Raw genomic sequence first — 27,586 nt, forward strand, 5'->3', positions numbered from 1 at the left:
GCATTCCACTCATAGTCTACACAACAGTACATATTCGGACATCGAGCAGTAGGTACACATCTAGGTACTTACAACCAAAGATGGGGAACTCACCTAGCAAAACAATGATTGTAGCCCAGAATGGTGCCGCTTCGGACACCAAGCTTAAGACATCAGAGAAGGAGGACACAGGAGACAACAACAACTTTAAAATGTCTCTCGCAGCCGTGGTGCTAGTTAGCGCCGTAATAACGTGAGCCACCCTGTAAACTGGCTGGCATTAACTACTGCAAGCAACGGATCAAAGCAACGGTAGACGACCGTATCGGGAAAATCGACAGAAAAAGGACCGCAACCGCCGTGCATCAACCCGGCGCCATTGCTACGCCGCCACCGTAGCAAACGACATTGAAGATTATGCCTTATAAAAACGTTAATTTAAAGCTGCGTACAAGCTTTACACTGAATGATGAATTGGTTATCTACACCTAGTCTATATATGCCTAGCTGTCACATCCCTGTACTCGTTCATTCCGATTTTTGCTCTGCTCTCAATGCTCTCATAGCCATCTAATATTATTTTGTGTTGTCCTCGTAGATATATACAGGGTGATCAATCCAAATGGGTCAGTATGGAGAAGTAAGAAACTATGAGAGCTAGCCAAATCTGTTCTTAGGAACCATGGCTTCGATTTTAGATTTAATAATAATGGCATTAAATTTTTTTTTTAATCTATCATACATAACCGGGATTCGAACATGGTCAATATTCTTGTTGTTTGTTTGTATGACAACTTTTAAACGATGCGTCATAGGTGGGGTGTGCTCGACCAAATACCATAGAGGGCCCCGAGACAAAACAAACTACATTAAAAAAAAATCAAAATGCCCGACATTTTTTTTTTCAAGTTCGCACCGCGCTGAGATTTGGCATGCGGCGAGCCTAGGGGCCCAAGATTGCCAAGTCAAAAATTATTTTTGAAAAAATCCAAAATGGCGGCGGACACGGGCAAAGTCAAACTTCCAAGTAGGTTAAGCGAGCCCGAAGGGCGAGCTTCAGGCCGGGAGACCGAAGGCCGACCCCGGCGGAAGGCCGAAGGCCCGGAAGCCTCCACCCCGACTCACAAAACGCGAGGCCGAAGGCCGAGCTGCTTGAATGCGGTGCTTCCAAGCGTTCCACAAGGTCAACTGTCTTGTTGAGCGAAGCCGGCGGGCCGAATGTCCGACGGCGAAGCGTCGAGGCTTGCGAAGGCCAAAGACCGAGCTCCGCGTAGGGCCGAACGCCCAAAGCGTCACACGAGAGGGGGAAGTTGGAGCTTAAACACGACCCAACACTTTTCCTATTGGGCGTCGCGTTTTGGGAGTCGGGGTGGAGGCTCCGGGCTTTCGGCCCTCTGCCGGGATCAGCCTTTGGCTTGAAGCTTGCCCTTCGGGCTCGCTTAACCTACTTGGAAATTTGACTTTGCCCGTGTCCGCCGCCATTTTGGATTTTTCAAAAAAAAATTTTTGACATGGTAATTTTGGGTCCCCAGGCTCGCCGCATGCCAAATCTCAGCGCGCTCGGACCAACTTGAAAAAATTAAAAAAAAAGTCGGCCATTTTGATTTTTTTTTAGTTTGCTTTGTTTCGAGGCCCTCTATGATATTTGGTCGAGCACCCCCCACCTATCATGCATCATTTAAAAGTTGCCATACAATCAAACAACAAGATTATGTATGATAGATTAAAAAAAAACATTTATGCCATTATTATTAAATCTAAAATCGAAGCCATGGTTCCTAAGAACAGATTTCGCTCTCTCTCTTAGTTTCTGACTTCTCCATACTGACCCATTTGGATTGATCACCCTGTATATCTGAATTAATCATAATAATCATCAAGCTATTTTAATCTTATGACGAAGGATTTGTTTGTACTTTATATATGGAATATAAAACTACTTAAATCGCGAGGACTCGACTTTTTATTTCTCCGCCTGCATAACGCATCCCTATCCCTGCCCAAGTTGGCAAGAATCTTCGGTATCCTCTGCAGCACCCAATGACGATTTATTAATAAAGACCCCATGGTCAGGTGGGTTAAGAAAAACTTGTGAAAAAAATTGCAAAATAGACGCTGTGAAGTCGATCTGCTTTCGTTTCTGCATTATGGCGGCCGCTTGACAAAAAATAAATGCAAAATCTTCAGAACGCGTGCCACAATAATATTATTATTCCAAGCAACACTATCTGAAATAAATATTATCAAAACAAGACTAACTCTGTTATTTTATAACCATTCCATCACCATCCCCAAATTTCCCAATGCAAAAACAGACAAATATTCAATTAGTTTATTCAAGAAGGTGCTGTCACTAATATTTGATTTATTATTTCTTTGCCTTTATTATATTCATTATTTATTATACTAGATGCCCTGTCGAACTTAGTTTCACCTATATCTATAATTTTTATTAGTCTTAATTTTTTCTTACATAAGAACCTTCTCCTGACGATAACAAACACAACAAAAAAAGAATTAGCGAAATTGGTCCACCCGTTCACGCGTGATGCCTTGACCAAGTGAAATAGGGATTTATTTTTATATAAATAGGTTCATACAAACTCCCTTACAGAAATTTAGGGCATGAAGCACCAACAACAAGCAACAACAGCAGAAAATGGCTGAACAGAAAACTGAAACCTAACCAACTATGTGCATGGACTTGACCGGATGATGTCCGACAACTTTTTGAAAATGTTTATTTTCAGTGTTGAAATGTCATTTTCCAATTGTGTTGGCTCAACAGTTGCTGAATATATTGTTTTTTTTTATCCAATCAAAACGGATTAAGACTCAAGGATGTAGCTCCCGTGATTGCACCCAGCCCTGAAAGAAAAGAAAAATTATTTGTAGGTGCATAGTTGTGATTATACAAATGTTCACGGTCATGTGAAATAATAAAATTAGCAGATACCATCACCCACACTGGTAACTGTATATCGGTGAACCTTATGCCTTTTGTAATAAAGTTCACCAATGTACAGTTAGGAGTGTTACTGTTTGCACAATTAATTTGATTTATATGATGAAAATTAAAGGAAAAATACAAAACATAATCATGTCCTGATCATTTCAATTACACTTCTCCTGGGTAGTTTAAAGTGTGTGAGAGGTAATGTAAGAAATTAATTATATACTTTTACCAACTTACTTTACTTTTTGGGACCTTCTCAAGCTAAAGCGCCACATTATTCACAGCATAATAATATGGATGTCTTGAAGAAGGTGCTTCTGTTTCTCCCAAACTAGTAAAGTTAGTAAATGAGCGGTTGTTCTTGACAATCAATGCTCATCTTTGATACTCTCATAGGCTTACATCATGCCATTCTATTATAATTATTTATATGGCCGGGTTCCATTCTATATTGAGCAAGATTCAGTATTGCCAGTCTAAATCTTGGTTTCATGGTTCATGTCCATATATGTAAGTGTAGAGTATATTTGCGATTTAGCATCCCAACTAGCAACTGCATCTCAGAAGCACACTGAAAAAAAAGTTTTCAATTTAAGGCATGGTAAATTAGTTGAAGATTTGAAGTTCAGATAAACTCTAGCAATCATCTACATTCATAACCTCAATGACCTCTTTCCTGATACCTACATTTGTAATCCAGCCACATTCGAAACATGATATAAATACCCCACCATTAAAATTACCCCTTTTCTCAAAACACAAAAACGGGTACACTTACCATTGGATCTATGACTCTATTTCCTAAAAAAGCGTGCGTTCTTGCTGGTCCCAAATATTTGACGCGGATAATATTTGACTGACGCACTGTGACGAGAGGCATAGTGGAGCTACGTATTAATTATCTAAACTACTGTGTACAGCACAAAACGAATACATGCACGGCTCGGCTAACGATGATAATGATATTATATTGAAAATACCCACAACGACAAATAGTAACCTAACGGCCGCGGTTTGACGCTGTGAGTGAGTGAATGACTGTGGAATGACTTGAATGAGTGAAAGATGAGTGAAAGTGACACTGACACTGACAAGTTCTTTTTTTTTTAATTTGATATTTGTATTGCTCAGCCTAATATTGTACGACCGGATAATTCATTTCTATGCACGAAAATTGTTCTATACCAGGACGTGATCAGGAGTCAGGACCAAATCAGGACAGTGCAAAAACTGGTTTCGTTGAGATGATGCTTAATTTTAAGTATGGATTAAAAGAAGTTTGATGTGGATGATTTTTTTTAAATAAAATATACCTAAAATTACTTATAAAATACTTATAGGCTAATTCGCCAGTATTTGTCGCAGCTGAAGCAGGGAGCCATGTCGGCATTATCAGGTGGATTGTTCCTCTTCGCGCTAGGCCAGCAGCGATTCTTCATGCTGGATTGGTAATTAATTAAATTTTGTACATGTGGACTTTGATGTTGATGTGGACTTGATGTGGACCACTCCTAGTGAGTATTATATTCTTTGATGTGGACGCTGAAGTTGTGTGTGTGAATTTAATTGTCCCGTGTGGATAGGGCCCATTACCACGGGCGCTTTTACAACGCGCGTTCGTTTGAATGACACAAATAGATACATGTGTATTTAAGGCGTATCCAGATTAGTCAATTTTTCGCCAATCTGATTCAATTGCCCGATCGAATCAGGAAGTGCGAACGCAAATACAGTGGAACCTGGATAATTGCAATCTCAAGGGACCGGCCATTTTTTGTCAATTAACCAGGTTTTTCATTTAAGCAGGTCGTGTCAATTGACGAGGTTCAAAAAATTGTTGTGTCAATTATAGAGGTTTTCATTAATAGAGGTTGCGTTCTGACAAATTTCTTTTATGGAGGTGCAAATAACTATTGAAAGTAGATTTACACGCTTACGTTTTGGTTTTCTGGTCTATATATTGCTTCTGACTATACTTGCACTTTTACACTATATTAATTACTACTTTATTTTCTTATCATTTTGGTTTAAAAAATTCCCTTGAATTGTAGAAGAAAGTTTTATTAGAATGTAAAAAGCATACTTTGTTTTTGATTTAATCTAAACTATTTCACCTATTTACTACGGGCTGTGATAGATACCCAATAAATAAATTGAATTCTGGATGGAGATATAAATAAAATGATCATTGCTATTAAAATATTGTTTCTGCTGTCTACAACTACATTATTTCAATTACAGAGGTAATAAGTAAGACTCGTTTCAATAATAGAGGTAAAAAGAAGAGCAAAAATAACGGTTTTTTTAGCACAGTGTCAATTATAGAGGTCTTAGTTGCGATGTTGTCAATTACAGAGGCAAAATTACGAAAAGCACTAAAATCTAAATTGCAATTATAGAGGTTCCAAAATTTCAATTATAGAGGCCCTTTGGTCTCAAGGGACCGGAACCGGGCTTTTGGTTGCAATTATTGAGGTTTTCCATTTATCCAGGTGTCAATTAACCAGGTTTCACTGTATCAATATGACTCGCCGAATTCAACCGCCGATAATGACCGATAAAATGAGGTACGGACGCAAGAATACCATTTTCGTTCTGAGGCATTTTTTCAATTTAGAGGGTTCTAATATCACCATAAATCTAAAATTAGAGATTTACGCCAATTTCATTGATTAAATCGACTGATTTGATCGGTCCCATCTGGATACCACATTATTAGGCATACGACAGCGGTGGCGTTTTTTATCAAGCGTTGCTGGATTTTCGACTTTAAGCCTTGGTCGTTAAGATTCAAGCGCTTTTTAACGCGTACTAATCGACTTGCCCGATATTCCATGGCTCTTATCTTTCCGCACAGATCAAAGAGTAAAGTATTTAAGTATATTAGCAATTCAGCACAGGGTTGCATTCCTTTTGTTTCGGTAAATCTTAAATCAAATAAAAATCAACCCTGTACTGTATTACCTGTACTATAGGTTCAAATTTCATTGGCAAATTTTTGGTTTTGCATTGTATGGCTGGGCCTTAGGAGGATATGAAAAAAAAACAGGTATAAATAAAATCAAATTTATTAAAAAAATCTCTTTATTTGACGGTACACAGCACATACGAGGCTGGGTCAGCTCACAGAAACTATGAACATAATGGGACGAACGGTCATATTCACACAAACTATTTCGAACAGAAGCGACAGTTTAGAGTGGGTAACTTTATCGGCCTAAATAAATAACAATGGTAGATGTCCTTGATTTTTGTCTGTGCTATTAGTCCAATGATGGAACCAATGGACACGCTGGCATTTGGTAATGAAAGGTATAAGACAAGATCATCGTCCACATTGTAAACTGACAATTTGTAAGCCTTATTGCCAATACATAGGGTTCACCGATGGTCAGTTAAGACCGAACTAGCAATGAAATGCCAATCGCCCCTTACATTATTTCTTCTATAAGGCGGTGAAACTGAGACACCAAGCGAAAGCTTACCAGTGCTTACATACCTATCAGGCCTAGCCAATACCTTGATGGTGATGCTGTTTAGCGAAACTGTTTTGAAGTCTCACAATCCACTCTCTGATATGACAGTGGCCTTGTGAGTACGGCTTAGAGGCCTATAAAACCTTGTACGGCCTCAGGGGGCCTACGAGTATACGGCCAGTGCTATAGCAAAGCAAGTTCTGATCGCACTCGGTGCATATTTGGCACGAATAATCTCTACAGCGCTACAGGCGCGTACATCTAAGTGTTGTGAGAACTCTTCGAGCTTTTGATCTTAACCTTGTGATTTGACCTCTACGTTATAGATATGTAGTGCAAAGTACAACTATAAGAATCATTAGAGAAATCTAAATATTCCCAATAAGACGTTATGTCGCTTTTAACCCTTTCAACTCCATGCCTATTATACCTACGTAACGCGCCATAGCATAGAATAAATAATAGTACTAGGTACAGAAGACTCACTCTCTAACAAAACGCATCGGTTACGATCAGCACAGATATGGCCGCTAGGTGGCGACAGCGCCACGCGCGGCCTATGGCTTTCCCCAAAATTGGGGTGGAACGGATGTACTTGTACCTGTCGCAAAGCGACGAAATCGCGGAGTGAGCCACGCCTGGCTAGGGCGAGTGTGAAGAGGTTAGGTATTTATATGTATAGTATAACACAGAATAAAAAGCATCGACCGAGCCCTCACAACACAAACACAACACAACATTCATATCCCGCTCGCCCACCGCGACGAAATGCGGACCCCACGTCAATAATATGTACACAACAATCTTAGCAATAATCATATACAGTCGGCAGGATGACGATCTCAGATCAAAGATGCCATTCAGTCAATTTATATTCCATCTTTAAATGGATTTTTGACTGAAATCGATATAAAACTCTGCCTGCCTGATGCTGTATACATCCTTACATTTATAAACACCAACATATATAACAAAATGTAAATAAGCATTTGCATTAGACTTGGTTAATGGTTACAAAGTTAAATAGTGCTTATAACCTGCATCTGGCTCTCTCACACACCAGGGATTGAATATTTTACTATAGCAGTTACGCTACTCCCAAAGTCCCAAATATAAGCAGAAATTTATATTGGAATCTTTGAACCCCTTAAGGCCCACAATACAAAAATTCCTATTTTTAATTTCAACCTTGTTTGCTCTATTAAAGGTTCTAATTAGTTTAAGCGGAATGTCCTTGGAATGCACATTGGGCGTTACGACGTTGAAATCATTGTCGGACACTATTGCAAGTAAAAAAACATTAATGATCAATGATTATATCAAAAGCCAAAAATCTACGATGAAATGATGTCTCAAGAACGATAGTTTTTTTAGACGCGATTTAAGGACAATGTAACTGTAGGTAGTCATATTGAATCCGAGCGTATAAAGTTCGAAAGAGACAGGTGCCGTGTCAATGGCTATAAGCATGTGCATATAGAGGTTAAATTCAGGGCGTCGCGGCGGCTGATATGTGGGTGTCACTATTTACAAAACATACAAAATTATCAATGAGTATATAACAATAAACGAGGGTGGCTCATTGCAACGAGATTCCCGAGTAAAAAATAATATCTTCCATTAAGAAATATAATTTATATTTAGAACTAAACACGCCTTGCGTCGGTCACAATAAAGCCGTGTCATCATTTGAGCCTGCGCCCCCTCATGGGCCACCAAAAATGCATACATTTCTAATGTGCATGTAAAATACACATTACAACACTGAAAACGCTCAAATGAAGACACGAATGAGTAAACTCGTGCGACAGAGGCGCTACGAACTGAATTTTACACATAATGGAACGAAAGTCTTTACACAACAATAATTAAAGATAAAATATGTACAAATTCAACATAACAACACTATATATTTGTCGACAATTATCCTAACTGGGTAAACAACTTCTAAAAAACCATCCGCGGATTTTCAACTCTATCTCTTAAAAAACAAGAGCGATAGTGAAGCTGTTTACGCAATAACTACGCTAGATGGCGCGAGGACCGTGAGATCGCGTCACTTTTTTAACTGTTTAGTTATTTGTGGGTATATTTCACTAGTCATACACTTTTTGTCGATTTAGTTATTGAAATACTTTTAAATCAGTTTATACTAGAATTCAAGGTATTACAAGTGTAACGTACTAGAGGTCGTCCATAACAAGTTTAATTCAATTTTTGCCTTTTTAGTTTTAGCACGCGTGTTGAACAATATTTAAAAATAAAGATAATATAGGCGTTTCCAAATAACGAATCACAAATATGGATTCAAGTAAAGAAAACTTGTACATTTAAAATTTATTTTCTTTGTCAAAGTCTCTGTTTGAATGTAAACTGTTAGAGGTGTGCAATAAACAGTATTGTATCATGCATTTTTTTGTAAAATGCCCTAGTAACGGCTGAAACTATTATTAGACTATTGGCATCTCGCTCACGGCGCTCCCGACAAAAGGGGACAGCGTGAAGTTTGTGACTCGCTCACTGCAGACACGCCTGCAGTTTCTCGATCCACTCCTGCGCCGCGTTGGCGTCGCTCGCGCAGAAGTTGTAGGTGCGTCTGCTCGTTCGTAGCTGTGTATAGAGATACTTTTCTTATAATAGGGAATTTTTGTTACAAATTGATATGTGCTGATTTCGTGTTCAATCTTGTGTTGTATATGAACCATGGTAATAAAATGTAACTTACATCAAAGAAGGAGCGGTCGTCGCATTTCTTAGGCGGTCCGGGTGCGGGTGGGGCCTGCATTACAGTGATCACCTCTGCTAAGTCTGCAACCAAATTAATCCATATGGATTTATTGATACTCGAAAACGAATTTCTATATGATATGACTGTCATAAAAAACCTTGAGCATTCATATACATTTTGGGCGTTACGGAATGAAATTAAAATTTTAGATAATAATCCGTTCCCATTTATCGGAAACATCCAACAAAATACTATGGGAAAGCATTATTCACTACATCTGTAACATACCAATGAAGCCTTTGCAATGCGAGTCCTCCATCGCGTCGTAGTAGCGAAGCTGATGTTTGATGGAGTCTAGCACAAACCACCTGCAACCGTAAGAGTAACACTATAGTACACACACACATACGAGTAGATTTTAGAAAACTGTATACGCAATCTTAAAATGTGTCATACTCGATAGGACTTCGGACACTGCTAGCAATATACGCCATAAAATAGATAGGGGATCAGATCGGAGTAGAATTGTTCAACTAAGAAAATTGTACATATGATGTTGCTGGATGTGTTTCGATCCAACACCAAATTCCAAATTCTTTGGTTTTCTAGAAATTAACGAATCATGATATCTAAAAATAGATATATAATCATAAAAACCTTCATGTCTTATTTTCTTTGATATTGACATAAGATTTAATTTCACTTAATCTGTTGAAGGAGTTTTTCTTTAACAGATGTATAGACATGAATTAGAAATACCGTTGCTTCCAGCCCTTGAGCAGCGCGCCCCGCTTGTACAAGTGGCCCTCGTGCGTCCTGTTCTCAGCCACGTTCGACGAAAACTGCTCGTAGTACTGCTGCGAAGATGACTGCAGTGTCCCGACACCTGATAAGAGAGATTTACGATTAAAATTTGGGCGTAGGGCATAGTGAACCCCGGGTTATCGTCCTCTGACCCAGACCGAAAACAAGCAATTATGTTACGAGAAATTATGGATCATAGCATTACATTGTTTTTTTACTATTACAGCCCGTCTTCTCTGTACCGAATTGCCAAGCGACATTGTGGAAGTGCGCTGCTCAGCATGTGTGTAATCTAAGATCCCTATAAGGTTAATTTCTATGAGATTTAATAGGTACAAGGCCAAAGTAGTACGACTTACTGTTTCCCCCAGAGGCCCTTGGATCTCTATCGCGCTCGGGCGGCGGTGGCGCCTTGTACCGCGTGCAGGGCGCGGTCAGCTGGTCCGCGCAGCGCTCGTGGCAGCTCGCGCCGCAGTCCATGCAGCGGACGCCCGTCTGAATAATAAACAATAGTTTTGAATGTTGAATTGAAGGCTAGTGTTGATCCTGGTCACGGCACCAAATTGTAAAGCGCCATCCCGCTTATTTACAATATTTACATTCATATCATGATCCGAGGAAATTCTTTTCTGATATAGGAACGCTAAGACTCAGATTTAAAAACCTTTGTTGGACACATGGCTTATGGAAAAAAATATTATGACGATTTTTTTTATATCTTACAAGTATACACAGTTTTATGTTAAGTTTATCAATTGTAACTCACTACAATGTCCGATACATTTGTCCGGAATCCAAGTCACTTGTAATAGAAGAAATTTTCTACGGAGAATATTAAATATAAGTGCCTCTATTTACCACTGTGGACGCAAGAGAGTATACAGGCCACCTCTAGCAAACGATTCCCGTAGGCTAGGGAAGATTGTGGTGTGTTACTGTTACCTTGACGGGTCCCCACAGCAGATGGTCGCAGTGGTCGCAGCGCTGCGGCGCGGCGTGCGCGGCGGCGCCCCAGCGGTGCTGCGGCGCGGCCGCGGGTGCGCGCGCCAGCCGCCCGCGCACCAGCAGCTCCAGCGTGCCGCGCTTGTGCAGCAGCAGCGTGCAGCGCCGCACCACCGACGACGACAGCGACGAGTTGCGCTAAAACAACGGGTATTTCATTATTAAATTACTTGCACATTTATGATCGAGTCGTGAACATTTGAAACCAAATTGGGTAACCTTGCCCGCCTTGCCAATGATATAATAAGCTTTGGTGTTGGTTATTACAACTGGCACAAAATATGTAATTATGTACTCGTAATGACTTAAGCTACCCGCTTATAATCAAAGTCAGCGGTATCCATAGTTTCTGAACCTGAGGGTCACAGCCAGGACCCAGACATCTGCTTTCCTTTCGCAAGTCAGCGATGCTGAACTGAAGTTTATACACCCCTGATTTTTGCAATAGCATAAATAAATTCGTTAAGACTGCGTCGAGCAAAATCAGCGAAAAAGGCAGTCACCGTTTAGTCGCTAGCGTTCACATCTCTTGATAAAAAAAAATATAATAAATGTCATTATTATCCCAAAGAGTGTGTTTACAATGAATCACCCTTGAAAATCTGAAATCTTTTACAATATAATAAATACACTCATGCAAAGTTGTACCTAAAATGAGATGAACGAGTGTCAGCGTTTAGTAAAATTAGTATAAAAAAACCGATGCTCAAGCTATAATATCAAGTGATTTTCAAAGCCAGATAACTGGACTACAACGAATCAGCCTTTTCCTATTTTTCCTCTTAAAGGCAACAGAGAACTTCATTCGTAAATGTAAACTTTCGTAAAATTTCCATACATCCGCCATATCTGACAAAATTCTCCTTTGATTCTGGGGGCTCGTCCGGAGCGGTCGCGTACTTGCGCGTCCCATTTTGACATTTCGTTTTGGCATATATATTAACAGAAATTCATATCGGTATACGAATGATGATACCAGTGAAAAACTGTGTTCAAAATAAATACGGTAAATAAATAATGTCACACGGATTCACGAGTCATAATACTTAAAAAATATAACAAATTATTTAAAAAATATACGAACACAACCAAATCAGTGTAATAAGACTAATAAGTTTCTTCCTAATTCACTCAAAATGAAAAAAGTTTGAAGGTATGTTTTTTCTTATTGGAATAAATTTTCATTGTGCTGGCATTCATTTACGTCATTTACTATACTAGATATACTATATATACTAGATAGATAATTTATCAACAAAATTCTTCACATTTTAACGTAAACAATTTTAATTATTAAAATTTTATTTATGAAGACGAAGCAATGTTGTTCACATAATTTAAGCAATAAAAATCTTAGTTTCACCCAGTTATGTTGCTATTCTAAAGAGCTATCATGTGCTTTGAGTTAAAGTTAATTCAATGATATATTATCAAGAAATTGAAATCAACAGTCGACCTGCAGTCTCAGCGAATTTTAGTGTCTATATTATCAGTTGAAAGAACGATATTTAAAGCCAATACCATCGGAGTGGTCTGGTTTACGAGTTTGTTGGTTTGATGTGACGATTCTTATATAAATGTATCTATCAAATAACAACGTGCTTTTATTTTATTGATATTCGGTGCAAAACGATAACTCAGAAACGAAATAGAATAAGCAGAAATGCCTTTGGATTTCTTTCAGTGAACGTTTATATGACAAGGTCTTCGTCTTATCAGCGTGGCTTTGGCCTTTGGACATTTTTGTAATGCTCTGATTTTGTTTTACCAATAAGGTAGGTGAGGTATATATATCCCTAATTGTAATAACCTTTATTTGAATGAATCCAAATTTATGTATTTAAATACAAAATACAAATTTTAATAGCTTCGTAGTATTATCCATCTGACTTAATAAAATAACTCCTAGGTTTGATTCGGTCTATCTCTACAATCCGCATACCATCGCCCACAAACACACTGTTAACTGACAGTTCGTAAACCTTATTACAAAAGGCACAAGGTCCACCGATGTACAGTTAAGAGTGTTGCTGTTTGTACCTCTATCTTAATACAAAAGTCAACAACGAAATGAATTACCTGGGATTATTTACATTTAAATACGTCACATACCTATGACATGACATGAACCAAACAAGGAAAGCTATATAAAGTGTTTTTTCTCTGTCTTATCACAAAGGAACGCTTTGACAGTTTAAATTCCTCAAAAGAGACCAGGGTTAACACCAAACTCGAAACAGCACCTTTAATAAAACATTTGGGGTCACTGACCTGTCCCAGTAAATTGAGGTAGTGTGCGTGAGCTGAATTTGTGTGTGTAATGGGGTAATTTGACAGAATCTAAAAATTTACCCTCCTCTACCCCCTCTTAATATACAATAACTGAATTTTGACGACCAGTCTACTCTAGTGGATCAATTTGAGTAAGAATGCCCAATATAAATAAAAAAAAAAAACTGAGTAAAAATGGCCGCATTGAATGATGATGCGAACGTGAAATTTCAATAGCATCAGCCATACAAAACAATCTATAAGCAGTAAGTATGTACCTGCAGTTCCAGCGTATTAGGCAGCTCGAGCTGGTCCCAGCGCACGCGCCATTTCTGCGGCAGGTGCCCTAACTCCAGTTCTAACGAACGGATCCGTTCCAACAGTCCGGTAAACGAAGCCGGCATGGCGCGAGGTATGCTATCGTATCTGTGAAACAAAAAGTATAATTAGCATTTTGATCAAATGCGATCACCCTCTTACATAAGTATGTGAAGTTTCAGCTCAATCGAATACTAGAAAGTAGATCTCTAGATACTCTAATTTAACTTGCATAATTTCATGACAAACACAGATAGAGTCAGACCAAGAATAGTCTGCAGCGGATTTGATAGCCCACGCAGGGCAAGTTTATTGTAAACGTCAAACTTCTATGTAATTATGACGTATAAATGACACTTTTTTGGACCGACTCTTACGGGTCTGGTAAAACTAAATAAAAGCATGTAAAGACGAATACAATCTTAATTTTTAAAATTATTCGTCATTGGACAAATCTCAGAAGACATTCACGAGTGGAAATCACGTATGTAACTGTAGACCCTATTGCCATGCCATAAGGTTCAGTTCTCACCCGGCGGTGACGGTGCGGCGAGCGCGCGGCTCCCGCTCGTCGTCGGGTGACTGCGCCTCGAGGTCGTACGGCGCGCCGTGAGCTAGCTCCTCGTGCGTGTAGTACTCCCACACTTCCAGGCTGCATACGGACGACATCGGCCGTAGTACCTGTGGACGCAGTTAAATATTTAGGGCCTAGGCCTTTAGGGTAAAACGATTGCATTTCCGCTCACGATGACTCGATAACGGGATATATTTGATGTAAAGAAAGGTTGAACTTCTTTGTTACCAGTTTTTTAACAGTGCTCAAAAGTTCAATAACCGGGGTTAGACCCAACATCGTATGCGTAGAAGTCAATATTAAACTTTTGCAGTTTTATTTATACGGCAAGATTGCTTCACCAGCCCATCAGTTGCAACATATTTTTGTACAAAATGTGGACGCTCTTTCCCGTCCCGTATTTATATTTGTAATGTATCTGAATCCTGGTCACGGCACCAAACTGTTAAGTGTCAATCTACTAAGAAATAAACGTGCAAAGAGAAACACGAAAAAATTGAGAGAGCACTTACCGGGTTGTCAAGGTCCGGCGTGTATAAGAAATTGTACAGATTAGGCGACTTCTGGTGCAGCTTGTCGATGTAGTCGAATAGCGACTGGCCGTGCTGCGCGCGGTACACGTCCTCTTCAGAACCGGTCACGCCCGTCTCCACGCCCTGCACACAAATATTTCTTATAACAGCGCTTTTTATACAACTTAAGCATAGTGAAATGTGTCTCCTAACTTTCGAAAATCTTAATCGATATTTAATAAAATTTACGTAAGTTGAATTTAATTGAATTTTTACGTAAGTTGCTTGGTGAATCGACTAGGATTTAGAATAATTACCAATCGATTGCCGATGTCCGGCCGGCGCTCGTCGACGAGCCCTAGTTCGGCTCGTGAGGCCTCGTTGTCGAGTAGGAATGTTCTGAACCGACACGACGTACTGTGGTACGCGACGAGGCGGGTGTAATAGTCGTTGAACTCGAAGGCTAAAGGGAACTGCTTTTGGAGCTGAAAGTGGTATTTTGGGATTAGTTTTATGAGCATACGTCGGACTCCAGCGGGCATTTTCGTGGCATGTCAGAATAATAGGTAAGGTTCGCAAATCAATCAATTCACTTTCGAGTATTTGTACTAATCTTTCTATTGATTAGACGGCACTCTACCAACAAATATAAGTATGAACAACAGTCATAATGACGCATGTCAGCTATTTATTTGTTTTTTAAGTGCCCACTTCAGTGGGCTATCAGTCATCACTTCAAAGAGTATTTACACATTAAAGATGAATAAATGATAACGGGTAACTAATTTAATTAACTATGTTACAAATACTAGGTACATTATAATACTCGTAAGTTAAGATTTTTTTGTAAACCTTACCTTGCCCTCAAACTGCCCCCTATAGTCCGACGTTTGTTTATGAGGTTGAATAGGCGAAATTAAAGGCCAAATATGTTTACCAAAACATGTTAAACTGGACTCCAAAGACAGCAACAAAGACCTTATGGTCCCAAAAAGGATTGATAGCGGCAAAGTTTTCGCTCCCTATGTGCGTTTCAGTTCAATATTTGGCAGATCCTCTCGTCCTTCGCACGCGATATCGTGGATCTTTGAGTAGTCAACTGCAGAGTTATTCTTACAAATAAACTACTATGCAGGGGATCTAATTTTTTGCAGCTTATTGCCAAATGTTATCTATGTTATGGCCTATTATGGATTGCTTTATCCACGTGATAAAATATTGAAAGCGCGGTTGAAAGTGACGGATACCGTTTTATCACGCTGTCACGCAGACAGGAAAGACCATCATATCCGTACAGGAGACTCACCTGATGCACAGCGTCAAGGAACATGAGGAAGGTGGGCGTGTAGCCCTGCTGAGGAGTAGGCCCGATGTTGAGCCGCTGCTGGAACTTGTGTCCAAGGGCCAGCCACTCCTTCTCCACGAGGGTGCGGAACCCTTCTATCGTACGATAGTAGGGGTCTAGGCAGATTTGCGCCAATGATGAGACCTGTAAGGAATAGTGTTTAAAAAAAACAATTTAAATACGTTTATGAAAAGTGGGTCTAGGCAGATTTGCACCAATGATGACGAAACCTGTACGGAAGTGTTTGAAAAAAAAAACTATTTATATTAGTTTACGAAAAGAAGATTAACACGACTCCAACGGTCAATGTGGTTGAGATGTTGAAATTGGACATTGGATACTGGTTCAAATATTTCTTGCAAATTAGACCTGAACTAACCCTACTAACCACCGAATATTGCCAGTTATATAAGAGTCTGTAATAACAAGTTTACTGTTAAACGACCCTGAGAGTGCAATGGCACAGGTATTCCCAACCCTTTTACAAAGTGTGGGGATGGGACTACCCAACACAAGCTATCCGCCAGTGACCATTGATAGACCTTACCCCGTTGCAATAAAGTTTATGATCAATTAATCAACAATACCTGCGCCACCACGTCCCAGCCGTCCTCGAGCGACAGCAGCACAGAGGAACCTTGTAAATCCAGTAGATCCACTACGCAGCCAGCTAGCTGGAACAGCTGCCGGAGCTGCCACAGCCAGCCTGATTCCTCCACCAATCTGCGAGCAAAATAATTGATAATGTTATACTGAATCATATTATTAAACGCCCGCACATTGAGACCCTCACTACTTAACAAACTGAGTCGTCTTAATCTGAGATTTTTTAAATCTGTCTGAGTTTAGAAGACTAATGATAGAAACCAGCGGGCGCAGTATGGTTCCATTTTTATCACTTGTCACCATGCCTGTCATGTTCTAACAAATATGTAAGTGACAGTGACGGGCACAGCGACAGGCGACAAAAATGGAACCATGCTGCGCCCGCAGGATCGGTCGGTGCAGATGCCAAGTTAAGATTATTTCAGCCGCATGTATACAAAATGTCATGGTTAGAAAACTAAATTCGGTGTACCGACGGTACCTGTAGAAGCTGCTGAGTATATTTCTGTCTTGAGAACTTAATTTAATCGGCTGAAAATGGTACCTGTAGAAGCCGGGATCGTTGGGTGCGGCAGGCGCGGACGGCGCGGCTGCCCGCAGCAGCTTCTTGAAGGCGTGCCTGGCGGCGCGGCCGTCGGGGTACTCGGCCGGCACCGGCTCGCAGCCGCCGACCGTCGCTATGCTCAGCCCCTTCTCTGTCACGATGTAGAGGTACCTGTAGAACCCAGTAAAGTGGTACCTGTAGAAGCCAGGATCGTTGGGTGCGGCAGGCGCGGACGGCGCGGCTGCCCGCAGCAGCTTCTTGAAGGCGTGCCTGGCGGCGCGGCCGTCGGGGTACTCGGCCGGCACCGGCTCGCAGCCGCCGACCGTCGCTATGCTCAGCCCCTTCTCTGTCACGATGTAGAGGTACCTGTAGAACCCAGTAAAGTGGTACCTGTAGAAGCCAGGATCGTTGGGTGCGGCAGGCGCGGACGGCGCGGCTGCCCGCAGCAGCTTCTTGAAGGCGTGCCTGGCGGCGCGGCCGTCGGGGTACTCGGCCGGCACCGGCTCGCAGCCGCCGACCGTCGCTATGCTCAGCCCCTTCTCTGTCACGATGTAGAGGTACCTGTAGAACCCAGTAAAGTGGTACCTGTAGAAGCCAGGATCGTTGGGTGCGGCAGGCGCGGACGGCGCGGCTGCCCGCAGCAGCTTCTTGAAGGCGTGCCTGGCGGCGCGGCCGTCGGGGTACTCGGCCGGCACCGGCTCGCAGCCGCCGACCGTCGCTATGCTCAGCCCCTTCTCTGTCACGATGTAGAGGTACCTGTAGAACCCAGTAAAGTGGTACCTGTAGAAGCCAGGATCGTTGGGTGCGGCAGGCGCGGACGGCGCGGCTGCCCGCAGCAGCTTCTTGAAGGCGTGCCTGGCGGCGCGGCCGTCGGGGTACTCGGCCGGCACCGGCTCGCAGCCGCCGACCGTCGCTATGCTCAGCCCCTTCTCTGTCACGATGTAGAGGTACCTGTAGAACCCAGTAAAGTGGTACCTGTAGAAGCCAGGATCGTTGGGTGCGGCAGGCGCGGACGGCGCGGCTGCCCGCAGCAGCTTCTTGAAGGCGTGCCTGGCGGCGCGGCCGTCGGGGTACTCGGCCGGCACCGGCTCGCAGCCGCCGACCGTCGCTATGCTCAGCCCCTTCTCTGTCACGATGTAGAGGTACCTGTAGAACCCAGTAAAGTGGTACCTGTAGAAGCCAGGATCGTTGGGTGCGGCAGGCGCGGACGGCGCGGCTGCCCGCAGCAGCTTCTTGAAGGCGTGCCTGGCGGCGCGGCCGTCGGGGTACTCGGCCGGCACCGGCTCGCAGCCGCCGACCGTCGCTATGCTCAGCCCCTTCTCTGTCACGATGTAGAGGTACCTGTAGAACCCAGTAAAGTGGTACCTGTAGAAGCCAGGATCGTTGGGTGCGGCAGGCGCGGACGGCGCGGCTGCCCGCAGCAGCTTCTTGAAGGCGTGCCTGGCGGCGCGGCCGTCGGGGTACTCGGCCGGCACCGGCTCGCAGCCGCCGACCGTCGCTATGCTCAGCCCCTTCTCTGTCACGATGTAGAGGTACCTGTAGAACCCAGTAAAGTGGTACCTGTAGAAGCCAGGATCGTTGGGTGCGGCAGGCGCGGACGGCGCGGCTGCCCGCAGCAGCTTCTTGAAGGCGTGCCTGGCGGCGCGGCCGTCGGGGTACTCGGCCGGCACCGGCTCGCAGCCGCCGACCGTCGCTATGCTCAGCCCCTTCTCTGTCACGATGTAGAGGTACCTGTAGAACCCAGTAAAGTGGTACCTGTAGAAGCCAGGATCGTTGGGTGCGGCAGGCGCGGACGGCGCGGCTGCCCGCAGCAGCTTCTTGAAGGCGTGCCTGGCGGCGCGGCCGTCGGGGTACTCGGCCGGCACCGGCTCGCAGCCGCCGACCGTCGCTATGCTCAGCCCCTTCTCTGTCACGATGTAGAGGTACCTGTAGAACCCAGTAAAGTGGTACCTGTAGAAGCCAGGATCGTTGGGTGCGGCAGGCGCGGACGGCGCGGCTGCCCGCAGCAGCTTCTTGAAGGCGTGCCTGGCGGCGCGGCCGTCGGGGTACTCGGCCGGCACCGGCTCGCAGCCGCCGACCGTCGCTATGCTCAGCCCCTTCTCTGTCACGATGTAGAGGGACGCGCGGCGGACACCGCCCGTGCCGTCGCCAGATACTGTCATTGTCAACAAAAAAATGTGAGAAATATTATCACAAGTGGAGTACAAAATAATATTTTTTAATCCAAATAGTACACAAATCAGCTGCTTAAAAATTTATGCTGGAACAGGTATATTGTAGTAGGTCCCAGAAGGAAAATTAAGCATTAGGTCTCCCGGAATAGATATGTTTTATAAGTCACTAACGACGGCTTCGCAAGGGTTACTTGCAACTTAATAAATATTTTTCTTCAATAGTTTTTATTTTTAATTTATGTACTTTTAATGTACTTGCTTAGTCTACGCAGAATTGTAAACTATATATACTTAGCGAAGCTATATTCTATGCAATTTCTATCTGTGAGAACCTATAATTGGCCTCCGATTTTTATACATATTGTTAATACGTTTCATGTGCTGTTGGTTTTCCAATAAATAAATAAAATAAATTATACACCTAAACCTTCCACAAGAATCACTCTATTGATAAGTGGAAACTGCATGAAAATCCGGTCAGCAGTTTTCGAGTTTATCGCGAACATACATACAGAAAAACAGACAGACGCGGCGGGGGATTTTAGTTGTAAAAGGTGTTAGTGACAAAAGACATTTTGAATAGGATCCGATTATAAGATATATTACAATTTGACTATCGCCATACCCGAGTCGACATCGGCGGCGGAAAGTCGCTGCCGTTGGTACAGGTCGAGGCTGGAAGGTTGTCGGCCCTTCAGTGAGCCCCAGCGGCCGAAGTGCCGCGCTCCGCCCGCGCCACCGGAGCCTCGTGTGGCCGCTCTGCAAGATAAACAATTACGCCCTTATTCATAAACGCGCTACAAATCTCAATTAGATAATAATCGTTTGTCTTTATCTGTCATTTGGACTTATGTATTTGTAAGAAAGGGATAAAACCTTTAGGGGTTCTTTCGTGAGTAGCAACGAGTCTAAACTCGAGACTCGAATCTTCGAGCTCGCCCCGCGACGCTGGCGTGCAGGCTACTAGCGTTGCCAAGTATCGTTACCAATGAACAGACTTGTGTTTATCCTCGTGCCGCCCAATGTACATTAGGATGTACACTCAGTTTCGATGGAATGTCAACCTTAATTAAAAAGAAAGTAGGTAGCATTTCATTTGTCTCGTAAAATTTTCGAACAAATGAAAATGAACCCAATTGAAAATACAACAAGATTCTAATTTCCTTGGCTATAATTTTGTATGGTGGGCGGCACGAGGTTATTATATGCCACGGTACTCACACCATGGTACCGGGCTTGTTGAGCAGCGGTGTGTGCGTGGGCTCTTCCGTAAGAAGTACCTAACGAATCTAAACTGAGACTTGAATCTCCGAGCTCGCCCCGCGACGCTTGCGTGCAGGCTACCAGCGTTGCCAAGTATCGTTACCAGTGAACGACTTGTGTTTATTATATGTCACCGTACTCACCCCATGGTACCGGGCTTGTTGAGCAGCGGCGTGTGCGTGGGCTCTTCCGTGAGGAGTAACGAGTCTAAACTGAGACTTGAATCTTCGAGCTCGCCCCGCGACGCTGGCGTACAGGCTACCAGGGTTGCCAAGTATCGTTCCTGAAACCAAACATACGAGAATACAAATTTTCACAAGATTTTAACACATGTTTTGTTCCTCACACTCTGTGTTTAGTATACAGACAGGAACAATGAAAAAGGTCATTTTTGTTTAAATATGATTTTATTGTATAAGAAACAAGGTTTGTATGACGTTACCTGTTCTAAGCTAGAGGTGGTTTCAGTGCCGCTTTGCGCGGCGCCTTGCGTTTGGTGGCTACCTTTCAGCATACCCATGACGCCTTTGTGGTGTGGCGCCGCTGATCTGTCGGAATCATTTATTATTCAAATTTTATTCTATGGACTGATGAACTGATATTACTGAAAGTCAAGATGAATTGAAAGGAAAGTTTCATTAGTAATAAAAAAAAATGTATGTAAATGATTATATAGAAAAACACTTAACACATTCATTGCCAGTGAACCGCTACCGCTAGGCGGTTCTCTGTTCGTAGGCGCTTCTCGGTTTATCCGTGCTATCGGCTGTACTATACTATTTATAGTAGCGCGTAGCTCGTGTTGGCAGTGAATGTGTTAACCAAAAACACTAGGGCTTAAAAAAATATCGCCAAAGTAAAGATAAAGTTGGTCAAGCAGATCTTGTCAGTAGAAAAAGGCGGCAAATTTGAAAAATGTAGGCGCGAAGGGATATCGTCTCATAGAAAATTATAAAATCGCGCCTTTTTCTACTGACAAGATTTGCTTGACCATCTATAGTTCGTTTTTATTAGCATTAGAAAGAACTTGAAAGAAGATAAGCGATCTTGACATGTCTTTTAATTGAAAAATGCTTTAAAAAAATCAGTGCCTATTACTTATGAAAGCAAAAGCATATAAATGATCGTATTAGATTCATAATTGTTACATGTTTGCCATAACTTATTTTTAAAATGTGTTTTTCAATTAAAAGACACATCAAGATTGTTTACTTTTTTTCTAATGCTAAAAAAAACGAACTATATAAATACCTGGCTAGTAATGCATGCGTTCTCGGATGTCGCCACGTGAGACACGGCAGGCGAGTTTGTCGGTAGCATCGAGCGATTCTTCGGAGGGACTCGTCACCCACGCCCTCGGGTACGGGGAACACTGCTGGGTAACTGGATAAAATAATGAAGCGTTAATTTTGGGTAACTTTCTATAGTCTGTATCTTTAGGTAATTAAATAAAAGTAAACAAACAATTTTTAAATTTTCGGGAGACGTAACATTTATTGGTTAACCAACCAAATACAAAACCTCCTGGATCTGTCACTGAATGACCTGATTCTAACCAGGGGTGCGAAACTCTTGACTTCGGTCAAACTCGGCTCCGCTAGGCTCAGCATTGCTCCGCTCCGAGCAATTATTAGGATTGCACCACTTGACTTGCTTTTGCGTGCACGACCACAGATAAGATAATCACTTGATTTTTGACAACCCTAAATAGCCGAAAGGGATAGTACCATATATTAGAAAGGGACAGCATGATTCGACCCTGAACTGCTGTCAAACTTCGTTTTTGTAGGAAGTTTCCTTTCTGTACGGTAGTACTATTAATTATTCTGTGCTTTAACTTACATTATTTGATCATGTAATGTTTTCATCTACCCTCAACTGGCTTAAGGAGACATTTGAGGGTAGATTATGTTTACTTTTACCGTAAAACAGAGATGATTATTTAGTAAATATGGGTTTTAAGAATAAGAGAACAATATTAAGGTGAGGCCAAGAAAAAATCAAGCGGGATGTTTTATCATTGTCCTCAGAAATCTATTTCTGAGCATCCTAAGATACACAGCGTCACACATTATAATTATTTACAGTTTACACAGACAAGTAGGCGTAAGGGCGTATTATTTACGTCAGATTACATCCACAATTTCGTCGACTAAGGGTCAGTTGCACCAACAACAATTAGCGGACTGATCAGTGTCATTCAGCAGTGAATTATAATTCCCATAATATAAAATTTTGCGTACGCTTTAACCTTGACGGATGGTTTGGTACCGGCTCTGAGTGGTTTCTGTGAGTGACTCCACGTCACATGGCGACCCTGCCACTGCGGCCTCGTTCCTGCTAGCACATACCTCCGGCACAGCGTGTAGACGGCGTTGGTGTGCGTGAGGCGGAAGGGCGACGCAGCGAGGCCGAGGCGCGCCCAGTCGCGCGCGTAGGCCCGCTCGCGCACGCGCTCCAGCGTGCGCGCCGCCGGCACCTCCGCGCTCCCCGCGTCGCCCAGCTCCAGCTCCTCCACTGCCGACCGACATCAGTGTCAACTTGCATGCTTGTTTGTAATTTTGAAAATAGTTAACAGTCTACGTTTCGCGTCAGACAATTAAAATGCATAATACCGAATGTATTTTATGTATTTCTTATTGAAAATACATTTAAAATTCACAGCATGACGCACATACGAGTATTGTTGATATTACTGAACAAGACCGAAATGATCCTATAATGGCCCGTCTCCATATTGCGCGGCAAGCTATCGAACATTAGCTCGCGCGGCAGCTGCGCGCAATGGATACCGGGCTGCCGCGCGAGCCAACTCGATCATTGGCGCGCTCGAACGCGCCGCGCGACGAACCATTCATTGTCGGTGTTTCGACGCGCGGCAAAGGAATGTTCGCGCGCAGTTGGGACGGGTGTGTATATATTTCAGTTGGCTCGCGCGGCCGCATACATGCATAATGAAAAGTGTCCTACTTTAATTGAATTAACACTAAACAGTTTCTATGGAACAGTAAATGTAGTGATTATCGCAACAGATCATTTTTCTATTTGGCTATACTTCGTTCCGAATAATTAATTTTTGTGATATAATGTGGTCGATCGTCGGATCGCCTGCCGCGCGCGGCCGCCGCGCATAAGTTCAAGATGGTGCCGAAATTGGCTCGCGAGCCAAAATACAGGTTTGCCGCGGTCGAACATTGCTCGCGCGGCCGCCGCGCAATATCGAAACGCGCCTTAAGAGTGACCGAGACCGTGAACAAAGTTATGTACGGTGCTCTAAATATGACATCAATTTTGAATTATATATAGAGGTTTATTGAAAGTCGTGAAGTGGGTATTTCCACAATTCAAATTTTACATTAAGTACATAGTTTCACTTCATTCAACTGGTGCTATCTCTACAAGCGCAATGCGCCGCTCGCTGAGCATCTACTTAAAAATAGGTTACGTAGATGCAAATCCCATATAGTAAAACTTAATTTTAAACAAGTACTTAGTAAATATGGATTTTCAAAATACTCACATGAGAGTGTATCAGCAGACAAGGACGACATGAGCGGGGGCGAGGTCAACGACCTTGCAGAGGCAGAAGGTAGCACGTACTTCTGCCTCTTGGACGGTTTAGGCTTGAGGCCCGCCCGTCGGGCCGTCTTTAGTAGAGTCTTCTTTGCAAAGCCCCTAAAAAACAGTTTTGTTTTAGAAGTATGGGTTGAAGCTGTATATATTTATGGACATTTCAATTGTCAAATTGCTATAATATAAAAGGTATTCGATGGGCTACAAGAGAGAGTTGCAGTTTGATACGTGGTCCCCTCAGGTGGACAAATGGATGCTTCGAGGAGTACGGTTAGAGATGCCTTAGGTAGCGTTCGACAATATAATTCCTGCAATTTTACGCTCAATTAATGTAAAAGACATATTTTCTCTGAACAATGTCTACGTTTTACGTGTCTAATTAAAATTATTAATGAAATATTTATTGATTTGTTTTTTAACTAGCCGCGTAAGCTGAAGATGCGGGTTCGATTCCCGCCTGGAATTGAAATTTTGTCAGGAAAGTGGCAGTTACATGTGACTTAAACAACTTATGTCGCGCTTTAACCTCTAGGCACCCATCGTCAAACCTTGCCAAGCAAAATTAAATTTTATTTTATCAACACAACGTTCAAATTAGAATGGGACCTTTTTTTAGGTCTCTGGGCGGCTAGAGGTTAAAGTAAAAGTTACAATGAAAATGCCCATATGGCTGATGTTACTTGAGCGTGTGATGCTTGGGCACCGGTCCGGGCGGGGGCGGCATGGCGCGCGGCGCGAGCGCGAAGTGGTGAGTCGCGTGCTGCGGGTGCCGCAGCCGCGCTAACGCCTTGCGGAATACGTCTAGTTGTTCCGAACTCACTTCCTCATCTAGTACAACCTGTAGGTGTAAAATTATATGAGTGTGAAGATTTTTGGTCTACGGTCTGCTTTTAACCTTTTGTATATGTGATGTGGTCAAAAATTATGGGTATACAAATCTCGGTCATGCCGTAATAGAGCAGAAAAAATGTTTCTTGATAAAAACGCAAAAAGTTGACTGATAATTTATTCCGGATCCTTGTCATATACAGACGAGAGGTTAATTTGAAATGATGGTATTTAAGCAGACGGCAGGGTCGCCATGTAATGTAATAAAAGCGAAGTTGTAATTACACTTCAGTAGATGTAAGAAACATCTTTATTTTGTTCAGTAATACATGATTTAACTATGATAATTCTTCGGACGTTGTAGTGGTATGTAGGACTGACCTTGATGAGCTGGAAGGTGGCAGAGCGTAGCTGCAGGCCTTCCTGCGGCGAGTGCTCCAAGTGCGGTAGGTAGTGCGTGCGCACAGCTTTCTCACGCGTCAGCGCGCATAAAGGGAACGACCGCACGACCGTTTGTTCGCATGCTGCAAATAGAAGTAGGATATTAGAACTTTGAAAAAGCAATAACTTGTAACTTGGACAGAACTTTTACCCATAACAATTTTATTGGATAGAGAGTTCTATTACTATTTTAAGTTTACCAAAGTACCAAATCAAGTGAACTTGAACAATCAGTAACCGGTCGTTCACAAATGTATCAGTATGTATGTATTTATGTAAAGATGTCCTATAATATTTATTTATTTATTTATTTATCAGTCACTGCCGTTGGTTAATCGATTATCTCGCTCTCTCTACCGCTGTCAAGACCGCTAGTACGCTACATAACCCAACCTAACGCTCAACGAACCCGGCATGGCGAGAAGGCTGGTAAGCGATAAAATTTGATATTTAGTATGAAGCAAAGATAATTTAAACTAGACTACTTTTCTTGAGGAAGGCTGACCGACTATTTCACGGCCTCGGGTACTATAATACTAGCCGGACACATACTCACCGCCTCGCCCGGCACCAGCCACGGGGCTACTATCCGCGGCTGCACCACATGTTACACTCACCGAAGGGGTCGAGCGGCGCGCCGCGGAACACTAGGCGGTAGTTGGTGAGGAAGAGCGCGCCCTCGGCGGGCAGCAGCGGCGCCGCGCGGCCGTCCGCCGCCAGGCAGCAGCGCAGCGCCGCGCCCGCCACCGCCTCGCCCGGCACCAGCCACGGGGCCACTATCCGCGGCTGCAACACACACGGGGCGCTATCTATGAAAATGGGCCTTATTGTCGATGGCGCTTACCCCGCCCAGCGGTGCGCGGCATTGTATTTATACCGGAGCATCGTTGATAACGCCGTAAGCGCCATCGACAATAAGGTCCCTTTTCATAGAAAACGTCACATATTAACATAAAAATAGTTGTAGGTAAGTGTGGAAATAAAATAAATTAAAAAAAATATTTGGGCAGTGAGAACCATGTTTTTGGTATTATGAGATGTAATGAGACTAATGCGATATGTGTGTGGTCAAATTCTATGGTACGTCGTCACTAAGAAAACCTGCTTAAAAAGGGCAAGTAGCGAACCACTCAAGTACTACTGCACTCCCGCTGCACATCGTAGTAGAAAATGCACCCGAGCGAGGGTGATCCTTTTGAAAACTATTTGCATGACCCTCGTACCATGTGGTATTGGCGAATCCGAATTCGCCAGATCTGAACGCAGATGATATATCTGTCTGGCCAATTTAGATACAAACCTGCATCCTTCACAATGACCTAATCGGAAGATCAGCGTTGGAAGTCGCTAGCAACATGCTGACATGGGGCGATTTCGTAACACTTTATTTTTCACTGTTTTTTCTTTGTATGTCTATTTTCTGTGTGTTTACGAAAAACTATTCTATTCTAATTACACAATTACGTGATTGGACATTTCAGGTGACAATTGCGCATTTAGCTAAACAAGCAGTTTTCATCTAGGTATTTGTTCTTTCAGAAACCTAAAGTAGGGGAGCGGGGGGCTTGTTGTAACAGTTTTTGGAAAAAGGCCTGTATTGTACATATTTTAATGTATAATTTTATGATTTTGAGTAAGAGGGTTTGTAAAGTATTTATCTAGGCACTAATTCCGATAAAAACATGATTTAAAATGTTTACACATGTTTTACACCAGACACTTTTTGAAAAAATGGGAGTTGTTACAACTTACCCCATCTTTGGGGCTAGTTTTAACAGGCTCGAAGCAAGTAGTAACAACTAAAAGAATGGCAACATCTATAAGAATTAAAAAGTTTTTATTGGTTCACTGTCTTGTATTATTCATTGTCAGAGAGCGCAACTTTGGTGCCGATGACGTCATTATGACGTTAAGTCGCATATAGGATGTTTTTTTAAAACAACATTGTAACACCTAAATGATTCTTAATAATGATTATATATATGTATATAAATTATATAATTGATTATTTATAAAAATGCTTGGTAATTTACACAAAAAATAATGTAAACATTAAAAAACTGGTCAAGTGCGAGTTCGGACTCGCGTTTCAAGAGTTCCGTACATCACACAATTTTCAACAAATTTTTTTTGTACATGAAACGTGACGTGAGTGAAACGTCTTGAAAAACCCGAATGGGTCAATCAAAAAA

General features: G+C 42.5%; 1 protein-coding gene and 1 long non-coding RNA gene across 3 annotated transcripts in view; both read right to left on the reverse strand.

Annotated features, from left to right (window-relative positions):
• Positions 1-2,192: 2,192 nt before the first annotated feature.
• LOC134670547 (uncharacterized) lies at positions 2,193-3,941 on the reverse strand. 2 transcript variants are annotated; one of them, XR_010099084.1, is made up of 3 exons: positions 3,714-3,941; positions 3,178-3,506; positions 2,193-2,847 (listed from the first exon to the last, which is right to left on the reverse strand). It is a non-coding gene; the product is annotated as an uncharacterized LOC134670547 (long non-coding RNA). The 2 variants fall into 2 exon arrangements; XR_010099083.1 differs by having other exon boundaries at positions 3,173-3,506.
• Positions 3,942-6,009: 2,068 nt separating this feature from the next.
• Positions 6,010-27,586, reverse strand: part of LOC134670769 (myotubularin-related protein 13) — an 86,107-nt gene continuing 64,530 nt past the window's right edge. The window contains exons 19-40 of the mRNA XM_063528582.1: positions 26,012-26,180; positions 25,335-25,477; positions 24,806-24,963; positions 24,073-24,227; positions 22,904-23,069; positions 21,804-21,935; positions 20,995-21,100; positions 20,696-20,835; positions 19,915-20,048; positions 19,066-19,270; positions 16,553-16,688; positions 15,927-16,109; positions 14,938-15,105; positions 14,621-14,764; positions 14,067-14,215; positions 13,495-13,642; positions 10,886-11,083; positions 10,303-10,438; positions 9,899-10,025; positions 9,428-9,507; positions 9,137-9,219; positions 6,010-9,021 (exon numbers count right to left, since the gene is read on the reverse strand). Coding sequence (XP_063384652.1) covers positions 8,929-9,021; positions 9,137-9,219; positions 9,428-9,507; positions 9,899-10,025; positions 10,303-10,438; positions 10,886-11,083; positions 13,495-13,642; positions 14,067-14,215; positions 14,621-14,764; positions 14,938-15,105; positions 15,927-16,109; positions 16,553-16,688; positions 19,066-19,270; positions 19,915-20,048; positions 20,696-20,835; positions 20,995-21,100; positions 21,804-21,935; positions 22,904-23,069; positions 24,073-24,227; positions 24,806-24,963; positions 25,335-25,477; positions 26,012-26,180 — 3,153 coding nt within the window. The 3' untranslated portion in view covers positions 6,010-8,928. The remainder of the gene's footprint in view (positions 9,022-9,136; positions 9,220-9,427; positions 9,508-9,898; positions 10,026-10,302; positions 10,439-10,885; positions 11,084-13,494; positions 13,643-14,066; positions 14,216-14,620; positions 14,765-14,937; positions 15,106-15,926; positions 16,110-16,552; positions 16,689-19,065; positions 19,271-19,914; positions 20,049-20,695; positions 20,836-20,994; positions 21,101-21,803; positions 21,936-22,903; positions 23,070-24,072; positions 24,228-24,805; positions 24,964-25,334; positions 25,478-26,011; positions 26,181-27,586) is intronic.

The sequence above is a fragment of the Cydia fagiglandana genome, chromosome 14 (genome assembly GCF_963556715.1).
Source record: "Cydia fagiglandana chromosome 14, ilCydFagi1.1, whole genome shotgun sequence".
NCBI lineage: Eukaryota > Metazoa > Arthropoda > Insecta > Lepidoptera > Tortricidae > Cydia > Cydia fagiglandana.